The following is an 18,173-nucleotide window of genomic DNA, read 5'->3' on the forward strand; positions in this document are numbered from 1 at the left end:
CTCCCTTTTCTCTCTCCCTTCCCCTCCCTTTTCTCTCTCCCTTCCCCTCCCTTTTCTCTCTCCTCTCCTTCTCTGCCTTCTCTCTCCCCTCCCTTTCCCCCTCCCCATCCCCTTTGGATTTCCCAACACATCCTAAAACCATTGGTGCATTTTATGCCACATTTTGGAAGCTGAAGAAAGCTGTTTCCTCCAAGGACACTTTGAATATTGTCTGATGAACACGACTCAAAACAACTTCAAACTTGCGTTTCTTGGCTAGATGGATCTGAGTTTCCCCACACTCACACCCACACCCCTCTTTATAGAAACTGGTTGGAACGACTTGGTTTCTCACAGGCTGTCCAAGCCTCACTCCCCAGTTGGCTCTCATGTTGTACTTTATCTTGGGTTGCAACTGACTCGTGACCTCAGTGGTTTCAGAAGCTTCCCTGAGCACATTGGCCCTGAACGCTCTTATACCTTTCAGGTCATTGTGTGCTCTGCTCTACCTCTTGCTCTGTCAGCCCAGTGCCTTGGGGAGGGGGAAGGAGGGACAAGTACCCAGGCATTGGCCTGCCTTGGGGGTCTGTGCGGGGCAAGAGCGCCTATCAGGATAACACTCCCCACATCTTCAGCTGAGTCTAAGCTTTCTCTTCAGCAGCCCAGCTGCTGGGCAGTGGGATGACAGCAGGAATTGGCCTTCCCATGATCCTGCCCTGCCCGCAGAATGTGCCACCTGTTTCCACAGGGAGTGTAGGGTTGTGACTCTCCCCACAGGCACTGAAGAGCAGGGCCGACTTGTTACTCAACACCAAGCCCCAGGCTGGAGTTCACAGGCCTTTCCCTGGGCTTCCTGCCTTCACTCTGTCTTCCTTGGCAGGCTTCTCCTGCTCTCCAGAGTTTAGGCCTGTCTGCCACCCTCTCTCCTGTTTATCCAGTTTGTTTGCTGTCTTGCCAGGTTCCCTCCTTAAATTTCTTGCCCAATGGAAGCTCTTCCTCCTTTATTCCCCCCACCCTGCCCCCCCGCCCAATCACCTCAAAGCCTACTTGCCCCACCAGGTCCCTTTGTGTCTCTGCTCCTCCCGCCTCCAGTCTCTCACCCTCTCACCTTCCCAGCTCTTGGCCCCACTGGGTCTCCCTGCCAATGCCCGGTTGTGCCCATGGCCTTCCTCGCACTCCTGTCCTGTGCCAGCTGGGAATGACCAACTCGAATGAGTTGATGGGACTGAAAGTGAGTGAATGTCCTCATGCCTCCACTCTTTCCCACCTCAGCAAAGCTTTTCAGAGTCCCATTTCTGATGGAATCTGAATCTAGAAGGATTTAGATCCACAGAGAAATGTTAAACCTCCAGTGTTTGGCTGTGTGTGAAGCCTCTGGCAGTCCCTCCCATATTTGATGTTATGAACACTGTTTATAGATACCTGGAAAGAAGCCTTTAATACGTGTATTGTGTTTTAACTTGCTTTCCTTTGGAGGCAGGGAATTGTCAAGTAAGTATTCACACCTCTCTGGAGAAAAACACAGGTGTTCGGTGAACATCCAGTACTAAGTGTTCATGCGGAACCCACAACCGCAAAGGGTCAATACTTAAAATCCGCTGAATTTGCCACAATGCAGGTTTCTTCCCCTTGCTCCTCTCATCTTCAGTTTTGAAGCAATACAGCTGTAAACATATGCTTGCGAAATGAGAAAGAAACATTGAGATTGCTTTACCTTTCGGTTTTTTTCTGAAAATCAAGGTGAAAAAAAAGCATCGGATTGCCTCTGTGTATATATATACAATCTCCTGTATATATAAGTACACGGTGTTTGTGCTTGTATGCATACTCTATATTCACTGTATAATATATTACATATTATACAACCTGTGTGTCCCCTGAAAACCAGCCCTGTGTTTATCCTCGAATTAAGCCTTATGAGCCATGCCATAGTTCCAGTGTCCTCTTGCTCTCCTCATAGCCCCTGGCTTGCTTTTGTCATACACTTAAACATTCTTAGGTGAAAGAAGAAACCCACGGATTTCATTTGAAAGTCCCACTAAAACAGAAGAAAGAGCAGATGTCCTGGGAAGCGATAATTAATGTGAAGGAAGTGTCTCACTGTGAGAACTGGCATGCCCCCAGTCTCCCAATTTTGCTCAATTTGGTGGCGATGATGTCAGCCGGGGGTGTCGTTTTGCAGAGCTGTGCTCTCTACCCATTCTTCAGTGGTGATTATAATACCATTTGGTCCAATTATCACTTATGATTGCATAACATGTTTTGATTGAAGAGTTTCTGAGAAAATAAAGGTACCCTGTCTTCCCCTGCACACAAAAAGAACCCTCGCAAGCCATGGGAGCAGGCAAGCTGACCTACCAAGAAACACTGGGAATTATTAGGCTAAATTATGAGTTGAACTTGATTTGGAAACAAAGTATCCATTGTACATAACTCCCCACGACATCCAGGAAGATGTCATTGTTTTTCTGACAGCAAGTTTCTCCCCAGCACACTCTGAAGTAAGCAGAGTCCCCGGGCGCATTCGTAAAGTCACGGAGAGTGTGCGGGAAGCATTGACAAAGCTTCCTTTTCTCTCCCTATTCTGTAGGCGCTTTAGTGCAGAGTTTGCCCAGAGACGCCGGGGTATGAGCTTTCTGAATTTGTAGACTGGTGCACTCTTTCATTTCTGTTTTAGTTCTTTGCTGGCATGCTGGGGAAGCATGGTGTGTGCCACACAGGAATGTCTGTTCACTTGGAAAATGCTTGTGCATGAATGAGGTGGTTGCTAATACGGCTCTAAATTGTACTAAGTTTCTCACTTGGCTTTGTTTGCTGCTTACAAGGGGATCAAGGTAATCCTTCTCTTTGCATATCCCGGGAGCAATAACTAATTACTTTGGAACATGCGGTGGGAGCTGGTACAGTTCTCTCTCTCGACCCATCCATAGAGAAATCTCATTTAAGGAAACCCCACGTGACCAAGAACCGGTCTACTCATCTAGGATTCCATTAGGGCTTACACGTTATAAAATCTCTTCATTAAATTTGGAGGCCCCAGTCCCCAACACTGAGGTGGGAAAAGCAACCTTTGGGGTGGTAACAGCTGAAGGCAGACCCGAGTCCTGAGGCGAGGGCGGAGTGGGAGGCACGAGTACCGTCTGTCTCCTGTCCCTCCGCTTCCTGCCTGCCTGTTTGAGAAGTGAGGCCGACCTAGGCACTTGGCACGTGGTCCTTAGGGCCTGTTCCGAAGCCTGGCTTGTAAGTGCCACTTCACACCACACCATGGCCATTGACAACTTAATTCTGAACAACATGAGCACATCCCTGTCTGAAAAAGGTCAGCAAGTCCAGGAAATGTGGCTTCTCTCCCCTCATGGTCAGGCCCCTCCTTGGTTTTGAACCTCTTGTTTCAAGCCCATGTGGTCTTCCTGCTCCCAGGAGAAGGTTAAGCAGAGGGAGGAGGTCCAACCCAGTGCCTGTGAATTCAGGCCAGGTCCCAGGGCAGGACCAAACAGATCCAGGTGGAGGGGCCTCAGGCGGGAGGAGAGAGGAGGCCGGCACTGGCCTAGACAGGCTGCACCAGGAAGGCAGCCTTGCAGCCCTCGTTCGACGCTGTGTTTCCTCTGGCCGCTCTCTCTTCCAGGCCACCCGTTAGCCGAGCAGCTCCCCAGCCTGAGAAACTGCAGAAGAACAGTATCACCAAAAAAAAGAAACTGGTTGAGGTAAGTTAAACAATTACTTCTGATTTGATATTGACGTTCTAAGACCTACCTGGTGGACAGCCCCATCTGCACGTCCCAAAGACAGTTAAGTGAAATGGAGTAGGTCCCTTGGCTGTCTTCTGTCCCCTCTCCCTCAGACCTGGGAGAGTCCCATATTGCCAATGGGATTCAAGTTCATGGTTTCAAAACCTTACCCAGAGCCACCTTCTAAGCTTACTGCCTATGATTCCTCACCACAGTGCAAATCTCCAGCCCCACAAACCCACTGCTTGTGTTCTCGGAAGCTGCCTGGGACTTCCAAGTCCCTGTGTTGTCATTCCTTCTGCTTGGAAGGCTCCTCCTGCCAGCTCCCAGTACCCTGGTCCTTCCAAGACCTTCCCTGGTGTGTTTTCTGTGCAGTCTTTCCTGATGCTTCTCACCTAAAACCTTCCTGCAGCTCCCTGCCTATACCGCCTCCTACCACCTGCACCATGCTAGGCACAGAGGAGCTGCCCGAGAGGTCTGTGTTGGACTAAGAACTGATCTGAATCAGCCACTGTTCTTTGTCTTAGAAGACAAGACAGGAAGAAGAGAAAGACTAGAAACCCTAACAGTATCTAGTTTGGGAGGGAAAACTGGCACATATGTAGTAACTTTGTAGAGCAAGCACCAGGCGGCAGAACGAGCATGGCCTTTTTCTCTGTGTTCTGCTCTGCCCGCCCTGGCGTGTTGAGAGTTTATTAGAGCAAACCTCTGAGCCGCCATTCAGCTCACCCAGAGTGCCTGCCAAGGCACAGACACAAAACTGCTAGGTACTCTTGACAGGGCATCAAATCTCTGGACTTTGGCACAACGACAGAGCCAGGAAGTAAATCTGGGTTTTTTGGAAAGTCATGGTGATTCTGTGTGTTGGCCTGCCACCCCAGCATTTCAGAAAACTAAAGAAGGGGTTGCATTTTCTCAGCCAGTCAAGAAGCAGAATGTTTTCAGTGAGCGTGTGTTGACCTTACCAGCCATACCATTCCCGGGACACACGAGGCCGCTCACGCGATGTGGGTGTGTTCTTTGGATCTCCCTTCCTTCCTCTGAGGGTCATGCTGATCTGTGTGTGTGAATGCAGGAGCTGGCTCTAGACCACGTGTTTGGCTACAGAGGATTCGACTGTCGAAATAACCTGCATTACCTTAATGATGGCACCGACATCATCTTCCACACGGCGGCGGCTGGCATCGTTCAGAACCTCTCGACAGGTGACCAGGGGGTTAAAAATACAGGTTTTTCTTTTAGTTTTTTTTACATGCTTTCCCCACTCTTCAGATGCCCAAAAGCTTAAGCATTTTCCTTCCTTTATAGAGCCATTCCCCCAATTCCAGCATGGTATCAGTTAGGCCTGGTAATGCTCAGGCTCAGCTACCAGAGCCAGAGCCTTCTCTCTTTCTGACCAGGGCTTGACCTCACCTTGTCATAGGCCTTACAGAGAAGGCCTCCATGTTGACACCAGCCTCTGTAACCGAGAGCCATGGAGAGAAGCCAGAGACAGGGTGTAAGGAGTGGAGGAATTCCTTAGAGACCATAACCAAGAAGTAAGCACAGAACTTTGCCTATTCATTTCTACAACGAGCCATTTTTTAACAGCTCGGATTTTTCAAATTGTATTTTGATAGTTTAGCCACATTTATAATGAGAATGAAAACAATTAAACAGTAAACAAAAATACCAGGCCCGGTGAGGTGGCTTACACCTGTAATCCCAGCACTTTGAGAGGCTGAGGTGGGCGGATCACCTGAGGTCAGGAGTTCAAGACCAGCCTGGCCAACATGGCGAAACCCCGTCTCTACTAAAAATACAAAAATTAGCCAGGCATGGTTGCGGGTGCCTGTAGCCCCAGGTACTCAGGAGGCTGAGGCAGGAGAACCCGGTTTGAGGTTGCTTGAACCTGGGAGGTGGAGGTTATAGTGAGCCAAGATCGTGCCTTTGCACTCCAGCCTGAGCAACAGAGGGGGAGACCCCATTTCAAAAAGAAAAAAAAAATAAACCACATGATGACTCAAATTTAAAAAATGAACATTTCAAACAAAAAGAATCATTCAGAAATTAACAGAAAGCTATATCATTACCACTAGATTTAAACAGGTTCACATTTTGCCTTATTTGCTCATGCCTCAAGGAAAAAAAAAAACCCTTCATTTTAAATTCTTGCTCTTTGTCAATTCTGTGTAGTTGTTCATACATAGATTTAGCCAGTGAAATCACTGGGCACATGTTGATTTGTGTGTATTTGAGGGAGGAGGACCTTGACATTGTGTATATATTTTCTTCACTTTCTAGCCCTGCCATCATATTGGTAGCAGTACACGCCTTTCTTGTGTATCTACACCATCTTTCATCTTTAGGTTCTTGAGCATTTGGGTGGGTTTAAATTGGCCACTTTGGAAGTCAGCAAACCCATTTGCTGTGATAGATGATGAAGTGCTCTTTCTTCCACTTCCCATGACGTATGTCGAGTTAGGGCTTTCCGGGGTAAAGCCATCACCTGTGCCGTGCAGGCTCCCAAGTGGATTGGCATTTGGCAAATAAAGATGATGAGTCCCTGAGAGTTTCATATTCCACATGAAGAAGTGGTACCATTTTGCTCAGTGAAACATCATCTCCAGGCGCCCACCCCTACTTCTTCCCAGATGTGGATGTTGAGAAGCCCACTCCTGTGCCATGGAGAGGAGGAAACTTTGACCTTCATCATTGTGGTCTCTGGAAGCACCTGTACTTGAACTGTGCTCTGCACCCACACAGAGCAGTGGGAAGTATCGAAGAGCAGCTTGAATGTATCAGATAACAGACACTAGCGTCCCTTCTCCCGGACCCAAAACAGAATATGAACATTTCAAAAAAATGATCCTTCATCTCCCCAAGTGTGATTCTGGAAGTGAGAATTTGAGGGCTGTAAGCTGTCACTTTTATAACGAGTATCCAAAGACTCCACACGATGCTTTGGAGTTGCCCTAAAAGGTCTTTAGGTTCCACTGTTCACCCTCCCATGATCTCTCTCCCCCAGGGAGCCAGAGCTTCTATCTGGAGCATACGGATGACATCCTCTGTCTCACAGTGAACCAGCACCCGAAGTACAGAAATGTGGTGGCCACCAGCCAGATAGGTAGGAGGTCCTGCGGCAGCTGAGGCTCTCCCAGCTTGCAGGGACACTGACTTGTCAGCAATTATTGGGAGAGGGAGTGGGTGGGTTGCTTACATCCATCCCTTCTTGTTGATGTTGCTGTTGATTTTTTGAGTCCTGAATGTATCTGTGTCACCTGAGTTGACACATCCAGTGACTGTGATTCTGAGGGACCATGGTGTCTGACCAGCGCCTGAGAGTCCAAATACACGATGGCCCCATCCCTGTGGACTTGTAAGAATAGTTTTTCAGACCCCAAGTGTCAAGAACTCCGTGTGTTTTGAAGCCTGGTGATTGTGCTTGGCCAGGGTAGATTTCAGTAAGTGTGCCTGGACCCCCTGTGCCCTGGGAAACTGCCAGTGACAAATGTGAACTGATTCACATTTATGAGAAGTTTGTTTTTGCTTTGTCATCTCAAGAGCAATTTTACAACTTCCTGCTTGTTTTCATTGAATCCATGTCCATTTTTAAGTTTAATTTGGAACTTTCTGATGCTGGTGTTGAGTGCTTCACTGTTGGAAACGTGACTTATTTTAGCTATTGTTTTCCCTTGACGCTTCCTCATTGCCATTGCTCACCCAATGCAGGTGATATTACGGAAACCCCAGGTAAGGCTGTTCCATCCGTGAGTAGTTTGAATCTGCACAGCAAAATCATATCATTCTATCATGTTTGCTGATTGTATCTTGCCGAATTGCAGATACAAATCATTGACCTCACCAGTTTCCTTCGTATAAAATCCTCCACACATGTGTGTGTGTTGAACATAAATGTCTGTAGGGCTCTGCCTTTAAAAGCAAATTTCCTGTAGTCTTTCTCCTCTGGCCAGGTCAGGCTATAGGTCTTTTATGCCCAATGACTGTAACACCCCTAAACACTTGTCTTAAAAAAGGCTTTTTACAGGCTGGGCGACAGTGTCTCAAGCCTATAGTCCCAGCACTTTGGGAGGCGGGCGGATCACCTGAGGTCAGGAGTTGAAGACCAGCCTGGCCAACATGGTGAAATGCTGTCTCTACTAAAAATACAAAAATGAGCTGGTTGTGGTGGTGGGCGCCTGTAATCCCAGCTACTCAGGAGGCTGAGGCACAAGGATCATGTGAATCCCGGACGCGGAGGTTGCAGCAAGCCGAGATGGTGCCACTGCACTCCAGCCTGGACAACAGAACAAGACTCCGTCTAAACAAACAAACAAACAAACAACAAAGGCTTTTACATGAACATAACCATTGCCTTGGCTCTGCCATTCATCAATCTTCTTTGTCATGCCTCTCCACACTCAGGGACAACACCTTCCATCCACGTGTGGGACGCCATGACCAAACACACCCTCTCCATGCTGCGCTGCTTCCACTCCAAGGGGGTGAATTATGTCAACTTCAGTGCAACCGGAAAGCTCCTGGTGTCAGTGGGAGTGGACCCTGAGCACACCATCACTGTCTGGCGATGGCAGGAAGGTAAACCAGCACTGGGTTTTCTGTCCCTCCAGGGTGTCTGCCTGTGGCATGGACTGGGCTCGAACCCAGATCTGCCTCACTCCGAAGCCTGCCGTAGGCACTGACTGCTGCTGGGCAAGTGGAAAACAGGGCACTGGGGATCCTGGTATAGCTGCCCCACTGATGCCACTGCATCCCAGGGTCCCAGGGCCAGGAGGAGGCTGGCCAGGGACTCTAGGGCCCATTAGTGAAGGGGCACTGGCACGGTGCCCCGATGTTGGCAGCCCTCCTCCTCGGAGGGCAGCAGCCTCCCTGACATCTGTCTTAGCCACCTTCCTACCCAAGGGTCCTCGTCTTCCGTGCTCTTTCTGATGGCCCCTGGATCCTACTACAGCCTTATCACTTTGTCTGCTTTAGTTTAGGAAATGGGATAATGTTTTATCATAGTCTCAGAAGCAATTAAATTTTTTTTTAACATTTTAACACGTTTGAAATAGGGATTTATCTTACGATCAAGGTTTACATTTACTGTAACAGGATTTCTTTCTTGTCCTCCCCCAATACATGCACACACACCTCACACACATGCACACACACAAGGTGCAACTGAATGTATGGTCATCTTAGAACTAAAGATGTGCAATCTTCCACGTATATTCTCAGGTTGGGTACTGCCCTGGCAAAAGCGGATCCAATTAGTCAGGACATTAATGAGGTCTGTCTGCAGCCGGGCAGCCTGTATCTGGGACACGCCCTACCAGGCAAGCGCAGGGGTGGCACTTCTCCCATCCAGGGCTCTGGAGTCCCATTATTTCCTCATCTTCCCGTGGAGGGGGTGGTGCGTGGAGGCTGTAAAGAGATCAGCACAATGGGAGGAAAGTTCCAGTCCTTCCTAAGCACCCCATGTGAGGAAAAGAGGCTGACAGCTTGCAGACATTTGTGATGATACCATATTCCTTCGGAAGGTGACATGATCTCTCATGTTTCTAGGAAACCACATTTTCCCATTCTCTTGTTCACCAGTATATCTCACCCAGTTGGCTGTATAGTCAGTATCTCAGGGGTGCAGATTCATTCCTTGTGATGTCAAGTGGCCAACTGATTGACCAGACTCAGCCCAGAGAAATTGAACATTTTAAATGATAGATATAGAGCATCTTGGAATGGGAAGAACTAGAGAAGACTTCCTGCACAGTCCGGACCCATCCTAAGGAGAAATTCCTCCAAATGCACCCCTTTGTCCTGTGCTTGAATACTTTCAAGGATGTGGTTCTCATCACTTCACAAGGCAGCCCACATGCTGTCAGAAAGCTCTTGCATAAAGCCCCTCATGTGGGGACATAAATTGCTTCATTATGTTTTCCTTTTGTGCTGCTAACTCTGTTCCTAGATTCTTGGAAGAAAGCTCTCACACTGGTCCCGCTGCACAGCCTTGTCTCTTTAGGTTCAGGCTCACAGTTTTCACTCCCTCTACCTGTCCTCCAAGCATTGCTCGCTCTGGCCTGCCCCAGCAGACTCTTGCTCACCCAGGGTCCCTTCTGACCTCCCAGGGGAGGTTTAGAGGAGCCAGGGCTTTTAAACAAGCTCCCAGGGAAAAGAGGAGCCTGCTCTTGTTTGTACAGAGGGTTGTGAGCCAGTGCTGATATCTGACATATCACCAGCCACCACCTCTTCCGGGTTGACCACGGACATGTCATCTCTCCTCCCTTCCTTCTCCAGTGTGGGTTTGCCTTCATTTCAAGTCTTACTTACAGATAAATACCCTGTGTTTGAGGAGGTTTATATACATTTTGTATATCACCAGAGCCAATTATTCATTCTTCATTTATTAGAGGATTATTTTGGGGAACGTGTGTGTGTGTATAGGTAAAATAAAATAGAACTAAAATGAACTTATTACATAAAATCCATGTTGTCAGGTCCTAGGTATATGTGTAATTTGCTCTAAGCAGACTAAAAACCAATGCAAGGAGGGATACAGGGGTCTCCACAAGTATAAGTGTCCATGAAATGAAAACAAGGAAAATACAAACAGTGGCCTTAAAAAAATATCCAATTCATTGTATGTTTGCACTTCTGCCATGACTGGTGAGCTGGATCCTCTTTCCATCTCATTATTGGCCACTTGTATGCTGCTTTTGTAATTCACCTGCTCAAATCCTTTTACTACTTGAGGTGGGAGGGTTGTTTGTCTTTTACTTATAATTATAAGTTCCTTATAGATCTTCAGTGTTAATCCTCTGAATCTTACAAGCACTGCAAATGCTTTCTTCCCGTCTGTTGTCTTACTTTGTTTATGGTGTCCTTGAAGATCGTGGATCTTAAAACCTCTGAGCCCTAAGTAGAGAGAGATCTGTTACAGTAAGTCAGGGATTCCATATGCAGGCAGAATTACAGCTGCGAGAAGGACTCTGTGGCTTTCCCCAGCCTCGCCCGGAAAGAGATTCTTTGAGGGAGTATCAGAGGGCCCAGCTACACCAAAACCCACCACCATGGTGCTAGAAAGCTGTCATAAAAACATACGTGAAGTGATGAGAACGAAGAAGAAACAAATATGTGTGTGAATAATCAAGGGGGGGGTGACAATTAAGAAATTGGAACAAAAACAGAGTAAGTTAAAAGGTAACAGGTTTAAAACAAAAATTTAAAACTCGAGAACTTAAAATAATGAGATTTTTAAAAAGGTGGATTTAAAATACAGGCTAAAAGAATAGAAGCCAAGAAATTTTAAAAGGGGCTAAAGGAGTTATGATGATAATACTATTACTACTAATAATAATACTGGCTAAGACATGATTACGCAGATTATCAAGCACTGTACTCAGGGCTTCACTTAGGTCCGTTCTTTTCATCTGCACTGCACCTGCTGAAATAGGAACGATTATTAGCCCCATCTTACAGGTAAGGAAACCGAAGCACAGAGAGCTTAAATAACTTGTCTAAAGTTGTTCTACAAGTAAGTGGTAGAGTTGGAATTTTATTAAGACGAAGGTTAAATAAAATTCAAGAGACAGTCAAAAACAAATAAATGGGGTTGAGGAAAAAACTAGTACTTAAAAGGTAAAAAAAATTTAAACCTAAACACCACAAAATACAAAGGAAAATGGGGAGCTTAAAAAAAGAAAGAAAGAAAGAAAATGCAGGAGAATCTTAGAAATAATAAAAAAAGAAAAGCTGTCTAGAGGAATGTGATTCCCAGTGGCACTCTGGGAGCAGCTCTGTTGTCCTGTGCAGGGATGACTCCTGTGGTGATGCTGGGGACTGATGGAAGGGGGATGGGTGATATCTTTAAGCCACTTTGCTGCCTTCTCATATCTGGAAGCTTCCGTCTCACAGGCCATCCTTTCCTGCTACGTTCATGAATACCTGGGTGCGGGGATCTGTTACCAGCACCTGCTGCTCTGGAAACTTCCCAGACACACTTTCCCCACTGCTACCTGGGAGTAGTATCTGAAGGGGAGAGAGAAAGTGCTGTAAAGAAGAACTGAGGCATGCCCCAAGCCTGCTGGGGTGGAGACCTCCTGGGCTGTGGCTCCCCCTGCCTGGCCCATGAAGCAATGAGGAGCCTCACTGGACTCTGTCACCCACACAGGTGCCAAGGTTGCCAGCCGAGGGGGTCACCTGGAGCGCATATTCGTGGTGGAATTTCGCCCTGACTCAGACACGCAGTTTGTATCTGTCGGGGTCAAACATATGAAGTTCTGGACCCTGGCAGGCAGCGCCTTGCTTTACAAGAAAGGGGTCATCGGGTCCCTGGGAGCTGCCAAAATGCAAACGATGCTCTCCGTGGCCTTCGGTGCTGTGAGTTCTAGCAGCTGCTCCCTGAGAAGGGGACCCAGGCCCCCTGGGCATGGGCATGGGCATGGGCAGGAGGGGAGTTTGGCCAAGAAAGCCATTTCCACATTAGCTCCTGTACTGGCTTATTTGCAACCATTGTTCCGTTTCTGTAGCACATATGGATGGGTTGACAATATATAGATAGATATTTATATCTATCTATATATATAGATATATATGTTTTTTTTTTTTTCTGAGACAGTCTTGCTCTGTCACCCAGGCTGGAGTGCAGTGGTGCAATCTCGGCTCACTGCAACCTCTACCTCCCAGGCTCAAGTGATTCTCCTGCCTCAGCCTCCCAAGTAGCTGGGATTATAGGCGCCCGCCACCATGCCTCACTAATTTTTGTATTTTTAATAGAAACAGGGTTTCATCATGTTGACCAGGCTGGTCTCGAACTCCTGACCTCAGGTGATCCACCCACCTCAGCCTCCCAAAGTGCTAGGATTACAGGCGTGAGCCACCTCGCCCAGCCAATTTTTTTTTTTTCTTAAAATATTAACCAGAAAAGGTAGGACACCCACCCAGGACAGGAGGTTTGTTGTTGTAAGGGCAACCCTGACTTGCAAGCCCCAGAGAATATTGGGACCAATTTCCACTGCTAGATAATGATCCTTTTTCTTCCCAGCCCTCTTGTGCCACAGATGCCCCCAATTGCCACCCTTAAGTGAGCTATGGGGTGCCCTCAGTCAATGCAGGCTCCAAAATGGGGACATGTTGGAACACAGTCACTTCATGGTCCTCCAGGAGTGGGTTTCTCCCTTTCATAGAGGAGCTCCAGGAAAGTGTCCTTTGGCCCAGAGTCTGCCCCTGCCCCTCCTGTCATTTGGGCAGTGCTCATGGAAGAGAAGTCCTTGCTAATGCACAGCTGTGCTCAGAGGGAAAGTCAAATGCCCAAGCCAATTACATATAGTTAATTTCCAAGCCAGGTGGACTACCTTGTGATGTGCTCTCGGTGGTTTCTCTGCAATTTCTGCTGCTTTCCTTAGCACAAAAAGATCAAACCACCTTGGCATGTCTGCGTCTCTAGCTGTGGTTCCTTAATGAGAGAACGGATGCCTGGGGAGGGACCAGCTTGAGTGTGTTCCAGGTATAGAAGATGTTCTTTTGTTTACAGAACAACCTCACTTTCACGGGTGCCATCAATGGAGACGTCTACGTGTGGAAGGACCACTTCCTCATCCGGCTGGTGGCCAAGGCTCACACAGGCCCCGTGTTCACAATGTACACAACCCTTCGGGATGGACTCATAGTGACCGGCGGAAAAGAGCGGCCGTAAGCCAAAGCTCCTATGGAAACAACTTGTTGTTTGTTGTTATCTTGGGAGAAACTGACAGAAGTGTCCCCAACTTGGAGAAAATGCAGATTGTCATCCTCCTATCTTTTTTGCTTTAGGAAGATCAGTCTGCTCTCTCTCCAAGAGGGCCCTTGGTCAAGATCCTCAGAAGGAAGAGAGGAGTGCAAAGGTGGTTTGATGGTAGTTTAAAAACCCGAGAGAGGTGTAGTGGTTCACCCCTATAATCCCAGCACTTTGGGAGGCCAAGGTGGGCAGATCACCTGAGGTCAGGAGTTCAAAACCAGCCTTGTCAACATGGTGAAACCCCGTCTCTACTAAAAATATAAAATTTCGTTGGACATGGTGGTGGGCGCCTGTAATCCCAGCTACTTGGGAGGCTGAGGCAGGAGAATGGCTTGAACCCAGGAGGCGGAGCCGAGATTGTGTCATTGCACTACAGCCTGGGTGACAAGAGTGAAACTCCATCTCAAAATAAATTAATAAAAATTAAAAACAAAATCTTGAGAGGTATTCTTGAACAAACCACAGTGACTTTGCTGTTGATAAAATGTTATTCTTGGTAGCTCTGTGGAGGAATGGAGGAAGGAGAGGGGAGATGTGGAAGCGAAGCCTGAAGACAGGAGAAACGTTTCTGTGTTCTAATCTAATAAAAAGTCTGAATTTCCAAATTACGTTTTCTTTACTCCCAAGATAGTAGCATTCGAAGGCATTTTAGGAAATCTGCAAGCTCAGGAGGTTGGGATTGCTCAGCAGCAGGGCATAAGAGGGAGGCTGCCTGGAGGGTCCAGACCCCCGAGGGACTGTCCTTCTGGGCTCCAACCAGCCAGGACCCTGATGCCTGGGAAAGAGAGGAGAGGCCTGGAGGCAGGAGTGGGTCTTAGGATGAGGGTTAACAGCCTGAGTCCCTTTCAATCTTTTTTAGGACCAAAGAAGGAGGTGCTGTAAAATTGTGGGACCAGGAGATGAAGCGCTGCCGGGCCTTTCAGCTGGAGACGGGGCAGCTGGTGGAGTGTGTGCGCTCTGTGTGCCGTGGAAAAGTGAGCACAGCCAGCTCTCCTGGGGGCTGGGCCAGGGAAGGGGGAAGTGTAGGTACCTTCCGAGCCAGGCACTTTCCCTGGACTGGTTTAATCCTTGAAACAAGGCTTCAAGATGTGAATTGTGCTGTAGTGAGAAGCAGTTTAAGAGTCAGACTCCCCCAGGAAGAACCAGTTGGGTGACCTTGGGTGTGTTCCTTAATGTTTTTGTGTCCAGTACACAGGTTTGTCATGAGGGTCACATATTTATACATTGACAGTGCCTTTCATCTTGCCTGGCACATAGTCCCATTCAGGAGATGTTAGCTACTAGTATTATAGATGATATTCTCATAAGCTCAGAGATACTAAATAGTTTGCCTATGCCCTAAGTTATAGGGTCAGTAAGGAAGAGGTAAGGGCCACCAAACTAAACTGTCTGACTCAAAACCATTGGTTTCCAACTCACATTTGGCAGCACATCCAAAATAACTGGTGAGTTTTAAAGAATATGGATGTCCGGGCATCCACCTGGGACTGGACCAAAATCTGAATCCGAATCTCAGGGATGGGGCCTTGACCTGTATGTTCCCTTCTATTTCCTTCTATTTAAATTCCCCCAGGAGATTTGATGCACTCAAAAGCCAATCTCCAAACCTCTGTCGAATACCTTGTGTTTATGTTTTTGAATATCAAAGAATTTGCTTTCTAGAGGCTCTCCATGAAAAAGGCAAACCAGATGTGGAATACCACGTGATTCAAGACTGGGGATTTTGTTCTTAAATAGCTAAGTGATGCCCACCTGGAAGGGTAGTTATGGGACATGCAGGCAGGACTACACCTGGAGCCTGTTATCAGGAAGTAGATTTTTTTTTTTTTCTTTTTTTTGAGACAGTCTTGCTGTGTTGCCCAGGCTGGAGTGCTGCAGTGTGATCTCAGCTCACTGCAACCTATGCCTCCTGGGTTCAAGCGATTCTCCTGCCTCAGCCTCCCAAGTAGCTGGGATTACAGGCGCCCACCACCACGCCCAGCTAATTTTTTATATTTTTAGTAGAGATGGGGTTTTGCCATGTTGGCCGGGCTGCTCTCGAACTCCTGACTTCAGGTGATTCACCCATCTCGGCCTCCCAAAGGGTTGGGATTACAGGCGTGAGTCATCACACCTGGCCAGGAAGCAGATTTTCGTTCAGTGGAAGGAAGAACTTACTAAGAGTTTGAGCTGTCCAAGAACAGGAATTGGCTGCTTTGCTCTGCAGTCACTGGAATATTCTAGCAGAGGCTGGGTGATGGAGCTCTCACCCAGGTGAGAGCTGTGCTGAAGGTCAGGTCTGTGCTGAAGCTCTCACCTGAGGTAGCTGATGGAGAAAAGGCAAAGTGAAAGGGTGGAGAAGAGCAATTAGGAATGGATGGTTTGTTGTTAAAAACAAAACACTGGCCAGACGTGGTGGCTCACACCTGTAATCCCAGCACTCTGGGAGGCCAAGGCAGGCAGATCACTTGAGGTCAGGAGTTCGAGACCAGCCTGGCCAATATGGTAAAACCCCCCCCCCCATCTCTACTAAAAACACAAAAATTAGCCGGGTGTGGTGGTGGGCACCTGAAGTCCCAGCTACTGGAGAGGCTGAGGCAAGAGAATCACTTGAACCCAGGAGGCAGAGGTTGCAGTGCAGTGAGCCAAGATGTCACCACTGCACTCCAGCCTGGGTGACAGAGTGAGACCCTGTCTCAAAAACAAAAACAACACTTCTCACCCCTTCCTGTTTTAATATTAGCCCTGCAAAGGCATTTTCCCAAGTTACTTGTGTTTTGTTTGTCCTTTTTCTAATAGTGTTTCAATTACAACAGGGAAAAATCTTAGTGGGAACCAAAGATGGAGAAATAATTGAAGTTGGTGAAAAAAATGCTGCTTCTAATATCCTGATTGATGGTCACATGGAAGGGGAGATCTGGGGCCTGGCCACTCACCCTTCCAAGGACCTGTTCATCTCTGCCAGCAACGACGGCACAGCCCGGATCTGGGACCTGGCTGACAAGGTGAGGCCGACTCTGCCCACACTCAGATGCCCACGAGTGGGCTGCCGGCCGTGGGAGCTGAGCGAGGGGAGGCCCAGCCAGCATCATGGCAGAGACGGGGATGGGGCCAGATAGGAGATCAAGGTAGAAAACCTAACAATAAAAGAAGCCCCACTCACCACACCCCATCTAAACAATATATTTGACAACGATTATTCTCTTGTCATGAAAGAACCCACAAAACTAAAAATATAGAAACAAATGATGTTTTCCCTGGATGAGAAGACTAAAAATGATTTAAAATGTCAGTGTTCCCAAATGGGCCTAATGTATTTCTGTCAAAATCCCAACAAGGTTTCTCTTAGAGTTTGGGAAGGCCGTGTTAAAGTTCATGTGGAGTAAAACTGTGAAATAGCAAGCAGCGGCTGGGTGGAGGGGGCGGGTGGGAGGAAACAAAGGGTTCTTCCCAATCTTCATGCCTTATCCAGTGTTAAAACAAGTACTCAGGTTCTACTAATTAAAATGCTTGGTTTCATTTTAAAATGGCTGGTAAATGTTGTATTTTTAGTGTCATAGTCCCAGAATAGACAGGTAAAAGTCTGAGTATGGTTGTTAGAGTCCTAAGTTAGTTTCTGTAATTATTTATTAAACATCATCAGCAACAGCTGTCACTACTTGACGACCTACATAACCCCAGCTGCTTCATGGACATGATCAGTGCCTACAATAACCTCACAAAGCCCTTATTAACATCGCTATTAGTAAAACTAGAGAAATTGAGATGTAATCTACCCAAACACACCCAGCTAATAAGTGACAGGGCCAGGATTCAGAATTTGAACCAGCAGAGGCAGAAGCTCAAACTCTTTCCCCTAAACAAGAGGTTGGCAATCTATAGTTAAAGGCCAGATCTGGCCTGTGGCCTGTTTCTACAAATCCAGCTGCCCTGTTTTATTCAGGTACTGTGGCTGTCTTGTGCTACAGTAGGCAGAGGTGAGTAGTTGTGACAGACTTTATGGCCCACAGAGTCTAAAGTAGGTGCTACCTAATCATTTACAGAAAAAGTTTGCCAGCCACAGCCCTAAAACTTGTTGTCCCCCAAGCTGCTCTAATCAAAACGTACAGCCCACCTCAGTTATTCAGGGACATTTACTCTAAGAAGCAAGAGATTTGGTGGCCTGCAATGGCTGCAAAGTCAGCCTGACTTCTCTGTCCTGGTGCACGATGTCTCCTGGAGACCAGCCGAGGGGGCCAAGGGCTCAGGTGACTTTCCTTTGCATCAATGCAGAAGCTGTTAAACAAGGTGAGCCTGGGCCACGCAGCCAGGTGTGCAGCCTACAGCCCTGACGGGGAGATGGTGGCCATTGGCATGAAGAATGGAGAGTTTGTCATCTTGTTGGTGAACAGCCTGAAAGTCTGGGGGAAAAAAAGAGACCGGAAATCTGCTATCCAAGATATCAGGTACCTAAGTGGGTGGTCTGGGCGTGGGGGAGAAAGGCAAGCATTTTGCTTACCAGTGGTTCCCATTCCAGCCACGGCTGGAATAAAGAACTCAGCTGTGAGAGAGTCACTTTCAACAAGTCACCTATGAAAGAATACCTTCTCCCACGCTCGCTCTCAGACAAGGCTTTGCTAATTTCCATATAAGTGTGGTTAAAATTACTTGTAAATGTCATTCTACCATATTTCCCGGGGATTCGATGCAGATAAATTGTTGAATTCTATAGAATGCCAGGAGAGGTGACCACA

General features: G+C 47.4%; 1 protein-coding gene across 1 annotated transcript in view; it reads left to right on the forward strand.

The window, feature by feature from the left end:
* Positions 1 to 18,173, forward strand: part of EML6 (EMAP like 6) — a 261,918-nt gene that overhangs the window by 235,804 nt on the left and 7,941 nt on the right. The window contains exons 29-39 of the mRNA XM_017859044.1: positions 1,456 to 1,470; positions 2,805 to 2,813; positions 3,605 to 3,683; positions 4,783 to 4,912; positions 6,715 to 6,813; positions 8,112 to 8,285; positions 11,857 to 12,065; positions 13,219 to 13,376; positions 14,321 to 14,435; positions 16,257 to 16,445; positions 17,713 to 17,885. Coding sequence (XP_017714533.1) covers positions 1,456 to 1,470; positions 2,805 to 2,813; positions 3,605 to 3,683; positions 4,783 to 4,912; positions 6,715 to 6,813; positions 8,112 to 8,285; positions 11,857 to 12,065; positions 13,219 to 13,376; positions 14,321 to 14,435; positions 16,257 to 16,445; positions 17,713 to 17,885 — 1,350 coding nt within the window. The remainder of the gene's footprint in view (positions 1 to 1,455; positions 1,471 to 2,804; positions 2,814 to 3,604; positions 3,684 to 4,782; positions 4,913 to 6,714; positions 6,814 to 8,111; positions 8,286 to 11,856; positions 12,066 to 13,218; positions 13,377 to 14,320; positions 14,436 to 16,256; positions 16,446 to 17,712; positions 17,886 to 18,173) is intronic.

Source organism: Rhinopithecus bieti, unplaced genomic scaffold (genome assembly GCF_001698545.2).
Source record: "Rhinopithecus bieti isolate Rb0 unplaced genomic scaffold, ASM169854v2 scaffold_47995, whole genome shotgun sequence".
NCBI classification, from domain to species: Eukaryota; Metazoa; Chordata; class Mammalia; order Primates; family Cercopithecidae; genus Rhinopithecus; species Rhinopithecus bieti.